The following is a 15,877-nucleotide window of genomic DNA, read 5'->3' on the forward strand; positions in this document are numbered from 1 at the left end:
TTCTTTATTCAGCCTGAAATTACCATATACTACGGCGCTCCAAATCCTCTTCACATGTCTGTTTATTGGTTTCTAATTCATTGATTTTTACCACGTAGAGTCAGTGAATTTTTCAAACGCCTTGGAAACATAATTAAATTTGAAAAGTTAATGTTGCTCATTTTAGCTGTTTTCTGTAAAAGCGTAGTAATAGGAAATGTGTAGTTCTTTCTCCAGTCATTTACTGCAATCCTCCCTTTCATGAATCCTGTTTGTGGTACTAAGGATGCTTTTCTGCTTCTACTTGAATGACTGCATTCTTAGCTAAAATTCTGCAGTTTGCTAATGAGATTCTTCGTGTATATATGTATTTTTTTATTACTCAAATGAATTTATCACGTCTGAGGTTGTGTAATAATCATAGCAATCCAATTGAATTAAGATGCCTTTGATTGTATCATCTGTCCTGGTGGTAATAGGGTTCGCCCTTTTGGATGGATTTCATTTTTCTAGATTGCTTAGTAGATCTGTAAATCCCTGTACTTTTGCACAGTAAGATGAACATGCAGTAGTTATAAGCTATTATGCTGTTTAATGTGACCTGACCCCATAAGCATTTGAAAGCAATGTAAGATGTGAACTCCATTCTCATATTTGATCCGTCTTAAAATTGCCCTTTTTGAACCTTTGGCTCTCACCTCGCTTTTTAGGTTTGCTTTAATGGTGCATACACACCTTGGGGCTCTTTCTATAAAGGAGTCCCACTGAAGTAATAAAGTCAGTGTTGTAAGATCCATTTTTTAGGATTTAAAGGCTTGGGGTGTGTGTGTGTGTGTGTGTGTGTGTGTGTGTGTGTATGTGTATGTTTGAGCATTTTTTTCATTTATAATGATATTTATTTTTTCCATTATAGCTGGTTTACCATGTGCTGCCAATTTCCTACCGTACAGCGAGGTGACCCAGTCACACATACATGTATACATTGCTTATTTCAATTCGCTTTTCCAACCTTTGAAACAAGTTTTGCATTTATAACTGCGAAGTGGAGATATTTGTGGGTTTGGAGAGCTGTGCAGCTGTTCTCATGTCATAGTTTATAGGATAACAACTATACGGTGTAGAGCTTTAGGTCACGAGTAGATTTCTGCGAAATGCCCCTGTGTTGTTATATCCTTTCAATCAGGTAGTTTCTCTGCAAGCTGTCCCATATGCATTTGAAGGATTCTCAGCCCATAAAAGCCTGGTGCGTTATACTTTGCTCATCCTGAATTTGCTGTGCTATCATTTTTATGTATCTCCACTTAGAGCCAAACCACATCCTAGTTTATTTTTTTAATAACCTCAGTTAAATACAAAGCTCTGTCTTCTTGATAGGTTTGTGAAGCATTTTGTAGTGTTCCACTGTAGAGAATAAAGGCAGTTCATGACCTGGCTCACTCCCCAGTGCCTGTAATTTTACAGCACAACGAATTTACCTTTTGGGCGCTATGTAATCAGCAACCTGAGAATTTGACATAAATCTTTAAATTCTGTTTCTTTTATTTTCCCTAGAAAGCAGTATCCTCTAAACTTTATGGGATGTGTCTTTTCCTTAGGCAGTTAAAACGCAACGGAAATAAATTAAGAATATCCAGCAATTGCCACTTGCCATTTATTTCAGTACGCTTATTTTATTCTTAAGAATGGTCGTCTGTTGCAAAACTAAGAAACGCATATGTTGTCTTCTTGACGCGAAGTTGTGATTGATCCGTTTGTAGAGAAAGAGGTTGGAGAGGTTAAAATGGCACGCTGGGTCTTGAGAATCAGGGGAAGGTCTGACTAGAATATAGGTAAGCGCTAAGCTTTGCTTCTTCATTTGCAGGAGGAGGAAAGGAGAGATAGTGAGGGAAATTTACCCCCTAAAACGACTCATCACCTTTATAAAGATCTACAGATCTCAGGAGTTCCCATCGTGGCGCAGTGGTTAACGAATCTGACTAGGAACCATGAGGTTGCGGGTTCGGTCCCTGGCCTTGCTCAGTGGGTTAAGGATCCGGTGTTGCCATGAGCTGTGGTGTAGGTGGCAGATGCGGCTCGGATCCCGCGTGGCTGTGGCTCTGGCGTAGGTCTGGGAACCTCCATATGCTGCGGGAGCGGCCCTAGGAAAGGCAAAAAGACCAAAAAACAAAACAAAACAAACAAACAAAAAAAACTATAGATCTCATAACTTTGTTATTTCAGTGCATCGGGTTAAAATGGAAAGTCTTATGAGAACTGTATGGCGCAAGCACATTGCCTTGGAGAAGTAACATCCAAATAGCTACGCCTGCGAATGTGGATGCATTTTTGATGACTTTTCGCTCATGGGTGTCACTGATTTGACGGCCACCTTAGGAAAAGCAGAGACCATTTATATTGCTTTCAAGTCTTTTTTTTTTTTTCCTTAATCTTTTCTCCCATTTGGTAGAAGTTGAGATATCGGGCCCAAGGCATTAGAGGGAAAAATTTTAGGATCTTAATCTTAGGGTGATGAGTTTATGATGTATACAATAGGAGACATAGTGGCCTCAACCCCTTGAGGTTAGTGGGTCGACTTTCTTATCTATTGCTCCTTTGTTGCACAACCTATTCAGATTTCTCTTTGAAAAAAAGTAGCCATCGTTCTGATTTGACCAATGTTAACAAAGATATTAAGATAATAGGCTGCAGTGATTACATGAGTGATTTAGTCCAAGTCTTCAAATGTTTACGCTGTATCCAAGGAACTCCTGTCTTCATCAGCAACTCGGAGGTTGTTTTACTCAAGTTGTGTAAAACTTCTGATCCCATTTTACCTTTTTTAGGTTTCCATTATACCCCAAAGGAGGGGAGAAGTTGCAGTTTGATTACGGGGTCTATCTTCTGAACAAAAATATAGCACAGGTAAGTAACTCCACTTCCCTCCCACCTCCCATGTGCAGCCCGCCTCCTGGGATGGCTGAGCCTCTTTATAAGCAAGCACTACAGTTGATCCTTTTATTTAACCAGCTACAGTGATGATGCAACGTTCTTTTTTGGCCCTCGTCTTTTTCGGTGCCGTTATAAATACCACAGAGAAGCAGTGGGTGCAAAGTAGTATCCTCCTGCTAAATCCTCAGAAGCCCTTTACTGACGTGTTACCTGCCCGTAGACTCTAGTTGAATGTGGGGGTTGACCTCTTGCCTCTGCAGGTTGACCAGTAATAGCTTTCTTCTCACACAGCCTGCTTCTCTTGGACCACATCTCGTGACTCATTTTGCATCGGGAGTTGTTTATGGAGTAAAAGCTTAGTGACATTGGCAAGTCCTTGATGGCCTCCTCACCTGTTACCCAGGGTCCCCAAAGAAAAGGCCAGGTGTGTGATCCTTCCAACCCATCTTAGGTTCTTGAGACTGTCCCAACATCGCACCAGCTCGTGTCTCACTTAATGTCCTTCCACGTGCCATAGACAGACGACCAGATGCTTGGGTTTGCATTTTCTTGAAAGAAATATGCAGCATTTCCTCAGCACACTTGGCTCTACTTCAAGAGGTAGACATTCCGTAAATTTTCTAGGTGGAAAGGGAAACCCGCTTCAGGGCTTTGTTTCTGTGTAACGTCCTTCCAGCTGGAGTATCACGTGGATGAAAGCCGCTGTCTGGCTCTCACTGAAGGACGTTATCATCTGTGTCCTCAGACCTGTCCTTTTTATAGAAGCAGTAAGGTCTGTGATGCTTTTTTTTTATGAGCCTGAGTTTCCTTTTATCCATATAATTGTGAAGACTCACTGAACAATTCCCTTATTCATTTCGGACAGATCTGGGATCATTCCTCCATGTGGTGTCATCTTTGCCATTCTTCTCCTCATCTAACCGCGGTTCGATTTTTTTTTTATTTGGTTTTTATTAGGACTCTTACCACTTTTCTGATACCGGATCAGATTTCTAGTTTGCAGTCCTCGATTAATCATTTGCTTGTAACCTCGCACTCCCTCTGCTTTGGTTGTCACTGCCGTCCAGCCTGTGTTCTTCATTCCAGGCAAGCGGCCCTGCTCACTGCCTCTGGCCCATGACTCATCTTTCCGTGTGCCATTCTTGCCACATCTGATGCTTTCCCTCCCACCAGAAAGTGTCTCAGTCTAAGAAACAGGACCTAAATTTCCAGGGGGCCTGGCTCACCCTACTGATCACAGTCGTCATACCGTAGAAAAGGCAGTGCTTGGAAGTGGTCAAGAAGTGGCCAGACTAAGGGTCCATCAAGGGCGAAGAGGTCTAAGTAGATGAGAGGGCACCTCCAGTGCAGTCAGCCGGGGTGGGAGAGAGCACGTGGACACTGGCCTCCAAGTGTGGGAGGCAGGATGTCAGGACGCTGAACCGAGTTCTGATCTGAGCTCAGAGCTTCTTCTGCCTTCGCTCTGTTGGCTATTTCTTGCCTTCTGCACATGGGGCCTAAGGTCAGAAGTCTGTTGGAAGTTTCCATGTGAAACCTACACCTATTTAAGGAGAGAGCTGAAATGCCCGGAGTTCCTCATAAATCTCAGCTTCAGACACACACATGTACACACACACACACACACACACACACACTCACTCACTCACTCACTCACTCAGCTCTTTCTTCTCAGGGCCCAACAGGAATGGCAAGGTATGATAAAGAGGGGCTAAGAACAGCCCAGCTTTGCTCTGAGAACAAGGCCAAGAGGAAGGTGCCAACGTGCCGTGGAAAATGGGGGGGAGCCCACCCTCCACGTTAGGCTTGGCTCTCGCACCTGTTTGGTCCTCACTTTGGAGCACTTCCCAAGCGGCCTCTGATCTTATTCTCGACTGAACCAAGGCCACAAATACGCTGAACTCGTTTTATTCATCTCTTTAAAACACGGCTTCCCTCTAGTAATGTTGTGTGCCCTGCGACATTACACGCTCTTCGAAACGCAGAGGTGGCATTTGCGTGTGTGTTTAAGATCAAGGAGTCAACCCCTGTCACGCCACAGGGAGCAGGTCCCTGCCCTCTGGTGCTTTTTCCTCGCTGTCACGGCAGTTTTAACAGGAGACGACAGTAAACTTCTCATTAGCAGACGTTCTTAGGTTTCACAGTTCATTCAGGAAGCTGCCTTGGGGCGTTTATAAAGAAATTTGTAGCAAATTTGTGACCTTCCCCTTTTTTTCGCTTCAAGTCTGTTCCATCTCTCTGCTGTTTCTTGGGAAATGTTTCATTTGGTCTTCAGCCTTGCTGCCACTCCATTTCAACGTGTGACAAATCAAAGAACCCTAAATCCTCATGGCTCCTAACCAGGTATTATATTAATAAGATATTTCCACCCCATGTGTACACACACACACACACACACACACACACACACACACACACGCGTACCAATACATCTTGTCAAAGAGGAGTTTGTCTTCTCAGCCAGCCTCATTTATGTGGCATCTCTAGAGATGTGAACAAATCATGCTGTTAAAATGGCCCCACCTCAGTAATTTATAAGCCACGTTAGTGGAGGTGGCTGGAAGCATTGGCATGTGTTAAAGTGCCAGAGAAAAGGGGGTGAAGTCACTTAATACTGCGTCCATAACTTGGTTGAGGGTTTGAATAGTCAATGGGACCTTTCATCACAACCAGAAGTGGTAGTAAAATCGCTTTTTTGGTAGAGGAAATGACAGAATTTGGTCATATTTGTTACTTCAGTTTTTGGGATCAGTCCAGCCCGAGTTTTGAGAGCACAAGCTCAGAAAGACAGGCCTTCAAGGAGAACTCCTCAAGTGTTGTTTGAAGAGCCGAGAGGGCTGGTAAGGCCTGCTTGCCCTCTTCCTGTCACTGCTGTCTGAGGGGGTGTGTGTGTGGGGTTGGCTGCTGAAGGTGAATGAAGCAAAGCGCCTTGTTCATAGCAACCTTTCCTACTATGTTTCCAGAGCCAGCCCCTTTGGTGGGAAATAGGCTTCCCTGTTGGGCAGCCTGTAACACCACAGGGATGGGCCCGGCAAGATTCAGGTACGATGTAATTAACGATTTAAAAAAAACAGCTCCTGCCATGATTGTCCATGAGCTTTTAAGGACATTATGCTAGTATTTGTGTACAGCACACTGGTTTGCTTTTAGTTCCCAGAGTGTAAAAAGTAGTAAGTCAAAAACTGTAATATGGAGTTCCCGTCGTGGCGCAGTGGTTAACGAATCCAACTAGGAACCATGAGGTTGCGGGTTCGGTCCCTGGCCTTGCTCAGTGGGTTAAGGATCTGGCGTTGCCGTGAGCTGTGGTGTAGGTGGCAGACGCGGCTCGGATCCCGCGTTGCTGTGGCTCTGGCGTAGGCCGGTGGCTACAGCTCTGATGGGACCCCTAGCCTGGGAACCTCCATATGCCGCGGTAGCGGCCCAAAAAATGGCAACAAAGACCAAAAAAAAACAAAAAAACAAAAAAAAACTGTAATACGTTTACCTTACATTTGTGGAGAGCTTCATAACTGTTGATGTACCCTCCTCATCATCCTGCGCAGTGACAGGGGCAGCATTTGCTCCAGCATTTCCACTTTGGGGCATTTGTCCAAAGGTAATTTGAAAAGATGTCTGCACCCCCCACGTCTATTGCATTATTTAAAATAGCCAAGTCATGGAAATAACCTGCGTGTCCATCGGTGTATGAATAGATAAAGAAAATCGAGTGTGTGTACACACACACGCACACACACACACAGAGTAGAATATTATTCAGCCGTAAAAAGAAGGAAATCCTGCCATTTGCCATGTAGGTGGACCTTGAAGCATTATGCTAAGTGAATTAAATACCATGTGATCTCACTCACATGCGGAATCTACATTAAAAAAAAAATCCAAACTCATAGATAAAGAGAACATGTGGGTGGTTGTCAGAGGTGGGAAGTAGGGGGTAGCGGAAATGGGTGGAAGTGATCAGAAAGTACCGGCTTCCAGTTAGAAAATACAGCAGCCTTGGGGATGTAATGTACCGCATGGCGACTCTAGTTAATACCTTACTGTAAATTTGAAAGTTGCCGAGAGAATGTCTCCTAAAAGTTTTCACAGCAAGAAAAGAAAACTCTAACTATGGGTAGTGATGGATGTTAACGAGACTTATGGGGGTGGTCATTTCACACTGCATGCATGCGTTGAATCATTCCGTTGTACACCTGCCACTAAAATGTTACATGACAAAATATATCACGGGAGGAGGCCCACTGTAGTGCAGTGGGTTAAGAATCCAAGTGCAGCGGCTCAGGTTGCTCCGGAGGTGTGGGTTCGGTCCCCAGCCCAGTGCAGTGGGTTAAAAGGTCTGGCATTGCCACAGCTGTGACTCCGATTCAGTTCCTGGCCCCAGACCTTCCATATGCCGTGGGTGTAAAATGGGAGATGAACTAATGGATTGAATGTGAGAGATGAGGGGAAGGGAGTTATCAAGAATGACTCCTGGGTTTTGTATCTGAGCAACCGGATGTATGGAAATGCTGTTTATTGAGATGGGGAAGGGGCCAAGAGGTGGGGGTTGGGAGAACCAAAAGTCTTGCCTTGGAAATGTTAAGTTTGAGTTGCCTTTTAGAAATTCAAGTAGAATCATCAGGTAAGCAACAGGACACATGGGTTTGGCACTCAGGGTAGGGGTCGGCAGGGGAGGTAGAAAATTGGTTGTCATCAATAGAAAGCTATTGTTTAAATCCGTGGAACCAGACGAGATCAACCAGGAAGAGCATGCAGAGCTAGCTGAAAAGAGAAACAGGTGCAGATAGAAACATACTGTGGGATTTAGCCCTGAGAAAAACCACTTAGACGTTGGATAGAGGGGGAAGAACCAGCAAAGACTGAGAGGGATGGCCAGCGGGTAGAGAGAAAACCGGGAGGAAGGAATAATTTGGAACCTAAGCGGCGTCAATTCTGGAAGGAGGGAGTGCTCGACTGCGCCAAATCCTACTGCCAGACAAAGTGTCCAAGGGACTCGGGGACGTGGAAGTCACTGCCGAGCAGTATCAGTAGAGCCCTGGGTGTGTTGAAGAGTGAGTCGGAAGTGAGGAAGTGACACTGAGTGTAGACAGCCCTCCCGAGGTGTATTTTGTGAAGTGAGATAGATAAATGGGTTCATAACTGGAAAAGACTGTAGGTTTAAGGGAAGCTTTTGTTGGTTTTCTTTTTTTTTTTTCTTTAATTTGTTTTGTGGGGATGTGGAACGATTTTGCTGTGTTTCATTTTTTAAGGTAGGAGATATGGGGCATATTTTGTTTTTTTGTTTTTAATTTGGATAATGGTTTTTATTTTTTTCCATTATAGCTGGTTTACAGTGTTCTGTTAATTTTCTACTGTACATCAAGGGGACCCAGTTATACAGACGTGCATACATTCTTTTTTCGCACATTATCATGCTCCATCATAAGTGACCAGACATAGTTCCCAGTGCTACACAGCAGGATCTCATTGCTTATCCATTCCAAAGGCAATAGTTTGCATCTGTTAACCCCAAGCTCCCAATCAGCATCCCTGATTATTAGAGAAATGCAAATCAAAACTACCGTGAGATACCACCTCATCCCAGTCAGAATGGCCATCATTAATAAGTCCACAAATAGCAAACACTGGAGGGAGTGTGGAGAAAAGGGAACCCTCCTGCACTGTTGGTGGGAATGTAAATTGGTACAACCACTGTGGACAACAGTATGGAGGTACCTTAGAAAACTATGCATAGAGCTACATCCAGACAAAACGTTCCTTAAAAAAGACACACGCACCCGCATGTTCATTACAGCTCTATTTATTCACAATAGTCAAGACATGGAAACAACCTGAATGTCCACTGGCAGACATTTGGATTGGGCATGTTTATATGCTGATGAGTGAGCAAATGAAGGGAGGGATTGCTAATATGAGAGAAGGAAGGGCTACTGAAGGGCTACTTGAAGGAGTAAGGTCTTGGAGAAGGGGAAAGGAAAGTGGATACAGAGCATAAGTGAGTTTGTCGACCAAAGGTAGGAAAAGGGGCAATTTCAACAACCTCATAATTTCAAAAAAACCAAAAAGACAAAAACAAGTTTCACTTAAGAATGTCCTCGAAGCAGTAAAAAATATTAATTGTATTAAGTATTGACCCTTCCGTACATTTTTTTTAAGTCTGTGTGATAGAAAGGGAAGTGTGCATTAAGCACTTCTGCTGTAGACCAAACTCTAATGGTTGTTTCAAGGAAAAGCACTTATGCAATTGAATTGCTCACTAAATTAGCCTTTCTTTTTTTTTTTTTTTTTTTTGTCATGGAGCACCATCTTGAAAGATTGACTGACACAATAGCCAAGTATACAGACTTGTGTGTTTGGCAGACGTTTTTTTCGAAAATAAATGAAATGAGCCTCTTTTATAAAGGAAATCAGCTGATCATGAAATTGAAGATTTTGAATGAAAAAAATGTTTTGGAAAACTTGCATTTGCCACCATGATATTGACAACTTCCCATTCCTTAAAGATGTTTTTGATGAAGTTGGTAGTGACATTTAACAGATGCAATTTTAAAATATTTTTTAGTGAAGGTATTAGCATTTAAAGTCTGTGCAGCTCAGTGAGCCAGTATTTTCCAGATTACCAGCGTGTGTTGCTATGAAGTCAGGTTCAGGCAAAGATCCCTTCCAAGTGCAAAAAATCCAATGGCTTTTAATGTAGTGGATGTAAAAAGTATGTTGATATGGTTTCAGATTCTGCATTGCTACTAACCTTTAATAGCTTAAGAATCTACTGCTTATTGAGTGTGGAGGTAGTATCAGAGAAGAATATCTACACTTATCTGGGAAAAGCTATTCAGATATTCCTTTCTTTACCAATTACATATCTAGAAGAGGCTGGATTTTCTTATGAAACAACAAATGGTAACAAAATGAATATAGAAGAAAATGTAAGAATCCAGCTGTCTTCTGTTAAAGCAGACATTGCAAAAGAGACTTGAAAAATGCAAAACAATGTTGCTCATCTCACTAGTATTTTTTGTTTTAAATATGCTTGTTTTTCATTAAAGTACTATTTATATGGGGAGTGGGATGGCCTGGGAGTTTAGGGTTAGGAGATGCCAACTGTTACATTTAGAATGGATAAACAGCAAGGTCCTACTGTGTAGCACAGGCAGCTATATCCAGTCTCCCGGGATAAACCATGATGGAAAACAATATTTTTAAAAAAGAATATATATATGTATGTATGTATGTATAACTGAGTCACACTTTGCTGTACAGCAGAAAGTGGCACAACACTGTAAATCAACTATACTTTCATAAAAAAAGTAATAGATTTCTGTAATTATTTTAAAGTGAATAAATATTTAAAAGCTTTTTCAATTACAACCTCTAATATCAGAAATGTTTGTATATGACCTACATAAACAGAAGCTTTTTGGGGCCCTCAACTTTAATAAGAGTATAAAGGTATCTTGAGACCACAAAGATTCAAGAACCGCTGTCCTGGAGAATGTAGCCATCCAGATTTCCTATGAAACCCCTCAGTTGCTCATTGTGTGATAAACCAAGGCGCATGTGTCCGCATTGTGTAAAAGGCCTGCAAATTTGAATTCTGGTAAAACCGTACAACGCTAGGCCTAAGGCCAGCCACTGTCAGGGGATTCTTCACTATTGCTTTTGGGTTTTCTTGAGCCAGACCTCTTCTCCCCTTTCTTAAGCGTTGGGGGACTTAAGAGTAATGCTTTGAGGGGATAGTTTACAGATACTGATGATTTACATTTGTATGGAACTGAATGGCTTTTGGTGTCCTTGAGCCTTGCTGTATCTCATTTCGTACTCTGTGCAGTCTGTTGACCAGGTCTGTCTTTAGGTAAGAGATTGAGTTGCTGCCGTACTAACTTCCGAAGGATGTCAAAGCTGTGACATGGCCGGGAGCATTCAAGACCACCTCTGAAGGCAGATCCAGCTATATCCCACTCACTTCGTTTCTTTTCTTTTCTTTTTGCCGGGGGTCTTATTACAATCCTGTGAGATGGGTAAGGCACAGACAATTACCTGCCTTTTACAGCTGAGACCCCTGAGATCAGGAATTAAGTAGAAGAATGAGGATTAGATCCTGGAGACCTCATGCGCTCTCGTCTTTTTACTCTCTTACCTCTCTTTTTCCTCAAGTTACTTTAAGACTTCATAGAAAGTAAAAGTAGCCTGTCCTTCCAAAAGCTGTTGGAAACTTCTCTTCTGCCAGGGACATGGTCTTTCTATAAAACTTAGGGGGCCCACAGTGCACAGCTATTTAGAAGGGATCGATGCCAGCTTACACCCAGCAGCTTAAATTCATGTCTGTTTCTTCAACATACAAGTTCAATGCATATGACACATGAGGAGAAAATGCATTTTTATTTTCTTAATTCTGCTTGGAATCAAGAATACAAATTCCAAGGATGTTTTCATCGTCAAAATGCCTTTTTTTTCTTCCTTGCTGCCTACAAATTTGCCAATAATATAGTAGAAACTCTTTTAAATGTCCCATCCCTTAAAACAACAACAAACAATTTACTAAGGTACAATTCACAAACCATATAATTCACCCACTTAAAATGTACAGTCCAGTGTTTTTAACATAGTCAACCAGTTCTGCAACTCTTGCCACAATTTTAGAATATTTTCTTTGCCACCAGATAAACCTTGTACCCATTAGCAGTCACTCCCTGTTCCCTTAAGACCTCCATCCATAGGCAGCCACTACTTGTGTTTCTATAGATGTGCTATTCTAGACCTTGCAAGGAATGCAATGAGATATGTGGTCTCTGTGCCTGGCTTATTCCCCTCAGCATAGATTTATGGTTCATCCATGCTGTAGCATGCTTTAGTCATTCCTTCTTATTTACAAGTGGCTGTGGCCATTTGGAGATGTATATGGATATACCACATTTTATTCGTCCATTCATCAGTTGATAACATTTGGGTTACTTACACTTGGGGGCTACCATGAATAATGCCACTTCAAACATTCACGGACAAGTGTCTCGTGGTGCCACGTTTTCATCCCTCTTAGGTGCATACCTGTGAGTGAGGTTGCTGAGCCGTATGGTAACTCTAACATTTTGCTATGGACAAAGCAGAGTTTCAGGCAAATCCTCAATCTAGAAAGATGATAATTAACACTACTCATAAGTATTCCTTAGTGCGTTGTTTTTTTCCCTTGTTAAGAGTAGAACAGTCGCATGGTCACATGTATGTGGGTGGACGTGTGTAATCTCAACCCACAAACATCTGAGTGCGCTGTTCAAGGCCAAGGTGTTTGTATGCGGGGCTGGGAAGGATGCGCACTGTGTAAGTCGTCAACTAACCAGCAGCACGAGGCTGGCAGTGATCCCTGTCCAAGGAGAAGTTCTGGTCGGAGAATGGGTCTGGCCCTGCTCAGGGAGGGTCCCTCAAGATGTGGGTGTCCTGCCCACGGAGAGGATGAACTCGGCCATGTGCTGAGATTCACAGCGCCCCCGTTCCCTTCTCTCCCTAATGACTGAACACTTAGCATAGGGTTGTTGTGGGAACAAGAAGCAGTGAATGCTCAGTTTGTAGCACAGGTCTTGTCTCCAGAATGGGTCCTCAATAAATAGTAGCTGCCAGCTTCTGTGCTTCATGCTGCTGCTATTCCTGGTAGGCTGATGGGGAGAGGAGTGCTTCCGTAGAAAGTTACGGCACCTGAACTGAAAATCCAAGGAAGGAAGCACCTGGCTGGTGAGAGGAGGCGGAGCAGAGGGGCTGAGGAAGGGCTCTGGAAGGTGTATCAAGGGCAGCCTGGCGGGAACCAGTCACCTTAACAGTAGGGATTTGGAAGAGACGTTTTTTGGTTGATCCCATGCTGTTACCAGCTGTTATACTTGGAACTAAAGCTGGTCCGTGTGAGCTCCCGGGCATGTTGCAGATGTCCAGTGAGTGTTTATTGAAAGAATGAGTGTAAATGAGTTAACGGGAAGATTTTGCTTTTTTCTCTTTAAGACTGCTAGTTATTTCTACTTATTTCTTCTTTGTAACTTTTTTATAAATGTATTTCTAGATTTTATAAAGTTTTAATGAATTTTATAAATTTATAAACTTATTTCTTATTTATAACTTATTGCTACTTAAATATGTGTGTGTCTAAGTGCGTCTTGATTTATGTCTATTTAAATGGGGGCTTTGAGGTAGAAAAAGAATATATATGGTTGTTTTCTAAAAGTTTCATTCTATATTTAAAGGGATAACATACCTTTTTGTAGTTGCAAGTGGTTGGTTAAGTGTTCTTATATTGGTTTTTTAAAGACTCATATCAGCGCTTATCCGGTTTACTGGACATTTGAAATGATACTTTGACTGTGATCACCACACTTGCAAATGCTGAGAGTGACGAATTAACAAGATAAAGTAATTTACTTTTACCTCAGTTGGACACTTTCACTCACTTTAAGCTGAAACTAGGGAGATCCCATCGTGGCTCGGTAGAAACGAATGTGTTCTGCATCCACGAGGACACAGGTTCCATCCCAGCCTTGCTCAGTGGGTTAAGGATCCAGCATCGCAGTGAGCAGTGGTGTGGGTTGCAGACTTGGCTCGGATCCTGCGTCGTTGCTGTGGCTGTGGTGTGGGCTGGCAGCTGCAGCTCCAAGTCGACCCCTAGCCTGGGAACTTCCATATGCCACGGGTGTGGTGCCAAAAAGACAAAAGAAAAGAAAAGAGACTAGAAATCCAATGCCAAAAATATCTTTCCAAATGAAAAATGAAAGTTTTAACTTGTATTTGTATAGCTTACTTTAGGGTACAGAGATCTTTCACATATATTACCTCTTTCATCCTTTGCAAAAGCCCTAAAAGTATTGATATTATCATTCCCATTTTACATTTAGATAAACTGAGCCTCTGAACAGCGAGCAAAGACATTCAGACGCTAATCATCTGACTCTTAAGTTCAGGGGAACATACTTGCTGGCTTCCTTTTATCAGACAGAAAAGAATTTTAGGGAGTTCCTATTGTGGCTTAGCGGGTTGCAAACCCGACTGGTATCCATGAGGATGTGGGTTCGATCCTTGGCCTCGCTCAGTGGGTTAAGGATCCAGCGTTGCTGTGGCTGTGGTGTGGGCCAGCAGCTGCAGCTCCGATTTGACACCTAGCCTAGGAACTTCCATATGCTGCAGGTGCCACCCTAAAAAGCCAAAAAAAAAAAAAAAAGAAGAAGAAGAAGAGGGGAGGGAAGCGGAGAGAGGAATATAAAGACCCCCAGGTGGAGTCCTACTGTGTGCAAAGCTCCGAAGGACATACACTCTGGCATTGATCCATCGATCCGTGTCTCTCCCCAGCCCTCCTGCTGACATGACTAACTGTGTTTCTGGGCAATAAAGTTGCCTTTTGACTCTCTTCTCATCTGCATTACTAGGCTATGACATGTTACCCTTTTTTGAGACATGGCATTTTTAATCAGGTGAAATATTGCTTCCCTAGAGGGCTCTCCCACAATTTAGCAGTATTCTTTCCTTTGGCTATTGATAAACATTAGAGGTGGTGTTTTTACCTCATAATGGAAAAGAGTGAAGCCATTTTAGAAGTTTAGATTTTGAAACTGTATTTTCAAAATATGGTGCTATATATTTAAGGTGCTAGTACGAAAGAATACAAATCTCAAACTCTATTCATCCTTATGAAAAGAGAAACTGAGTTAGGCTTTGACTCACCTGCCTGCATTAAAACATGGCAGATCGGACTTTGAGCATTTAACTTTTAACTCTTCTCTACAACTTAGCATAGTGGCTGTACAGATAATAGTAACGTTTACAGTTTAACATTGTTCAGGTCCCGGGCACTTTGCCTTATCATCTCCCGCAACCCCAGGAAGTATAACAGTATCCTTGTGCTCTTTTGCTGCTAGGGAGACTAAGCTTTGAGGAAGGCAGGAAGTACCACCTCGCGGTCCCACAGATCTGTTAAGTAGTAGAGCCAAACCTTGAACCTAGGTCTTCTGATTCACAATCCAGAATCTCTAGCTTTTAGAGAAGGCTAGCACAGTTGATCTGAGATTCTAGATTTTTGAACTTTTAATGCCGTTGGGCTAATTTATCTTTTAAAAAAAGAGAGAAAAGACAGTTATCCTCTCAAACAGACCAGCAGCTCTCTGTGGACAGACCCAAATCGTTGTCCTGTATGTAGAGCAGTAGATTTGTAGGTCCCTGGGCAGGCTGTTAGCTTAAAAGATGTCTGTGTTGTAAACTCAGACTGGCATTTTGCATTTAAATAACTCGGGTAGATACAGTGGAAGGAATGGAAATTTGTCATCCACAGACTCCCAAAAGGTGGACGAAATTGTTTAATGGGAAGAACACAACACCAGCAGTTAGAAATTTTAGTGTTCGCTTCTCTCCCCTTTAACTTCTCGTACCTTGGACAGGTGGTTTCTTTCTATTGGGCCTCTGTCTGCTCCTCCAGAGAACAGATTGAGCTTTAATAACCCCTTCCTTTCTTCTAGGAATAGTGAGTGTTCCATGATTCCTCCCAATATTGTTTTAAGCACATACATTATTTAAAAAAAATGGTTAACTACAGGTGATGCAGTGTAAATTGATAAATCATTTTAGAAAACACGTTGGCATTCTCCACTGATGGTGCAGATATGCTCATGAGAATGTTTATGGCAGCATTATTTGTAATAGCCGAAAACTGGAAACAAGTTGAAAATCTGTCAGCACTGTGTTTCTCGCTAATCATGGTATATTTGTGTAATGGGGTCCTGTGCGGCCATGAAACCACAGCTCTGTGCAGCGATGAGGCTGCATTTCACAAACCTAATGTTGGGTCAAAGAAGCAAAGCAAAAGAGAATTTCCAAAGTGTTCCTCTATTTTGTGGTATGCTTCAAAAATAGGCAAGATTAAACTATATTGCTAGGAATGAAAACTATACAAAAAGCACAGATCGTGACAGGCTCTGGGAGAGACAAGGGGGTTCTCATGAGCAAGGGGCTCAAC

The 15,877-nt window shown here is 42.4% G+C and overlaps 1 protein-coding gene across 2 annotated transcripts in view; it reads left to right on the plus strand.

Moving 5' to 3' along the window:
• The window catches only part of UVRAG (UV radiation resistance associated), a 283,852-nt gene that overhangs the window by 211,818 nt on the left and 56,157 nt on the right, over window positions 1-15,877 (plus strand). For both annotated transcript variants that reach the window (XM_047752708.1, XM_047752709.1), the window contains one exon: window positions 2,802-2,880. In XM_047752708.1, the coding sequence (XP_047608664.1) occupies window positions 2,802-2,880 (79 nt within the window). The remainder of the gene's footprint in view (window positions 1-2,801; window positions 2,881-15,877) is intronic.

This window comes from Phacochoerus africanus, chromosome 11 (assembly GCF_016906955.1).
Source record: "Phacochoerus africanus isolate WHEZ1 chromosome 11, ROS_Pafr_v1, whole genome shotgun sequence".
In the NCBI taxonomy this organism is placed as follows: Eukaryota; Metazoa; Chordata; class Mammalia; order Artiodactyla; family Suidae; genus Phacochoerus; species Phacochoerus africanus.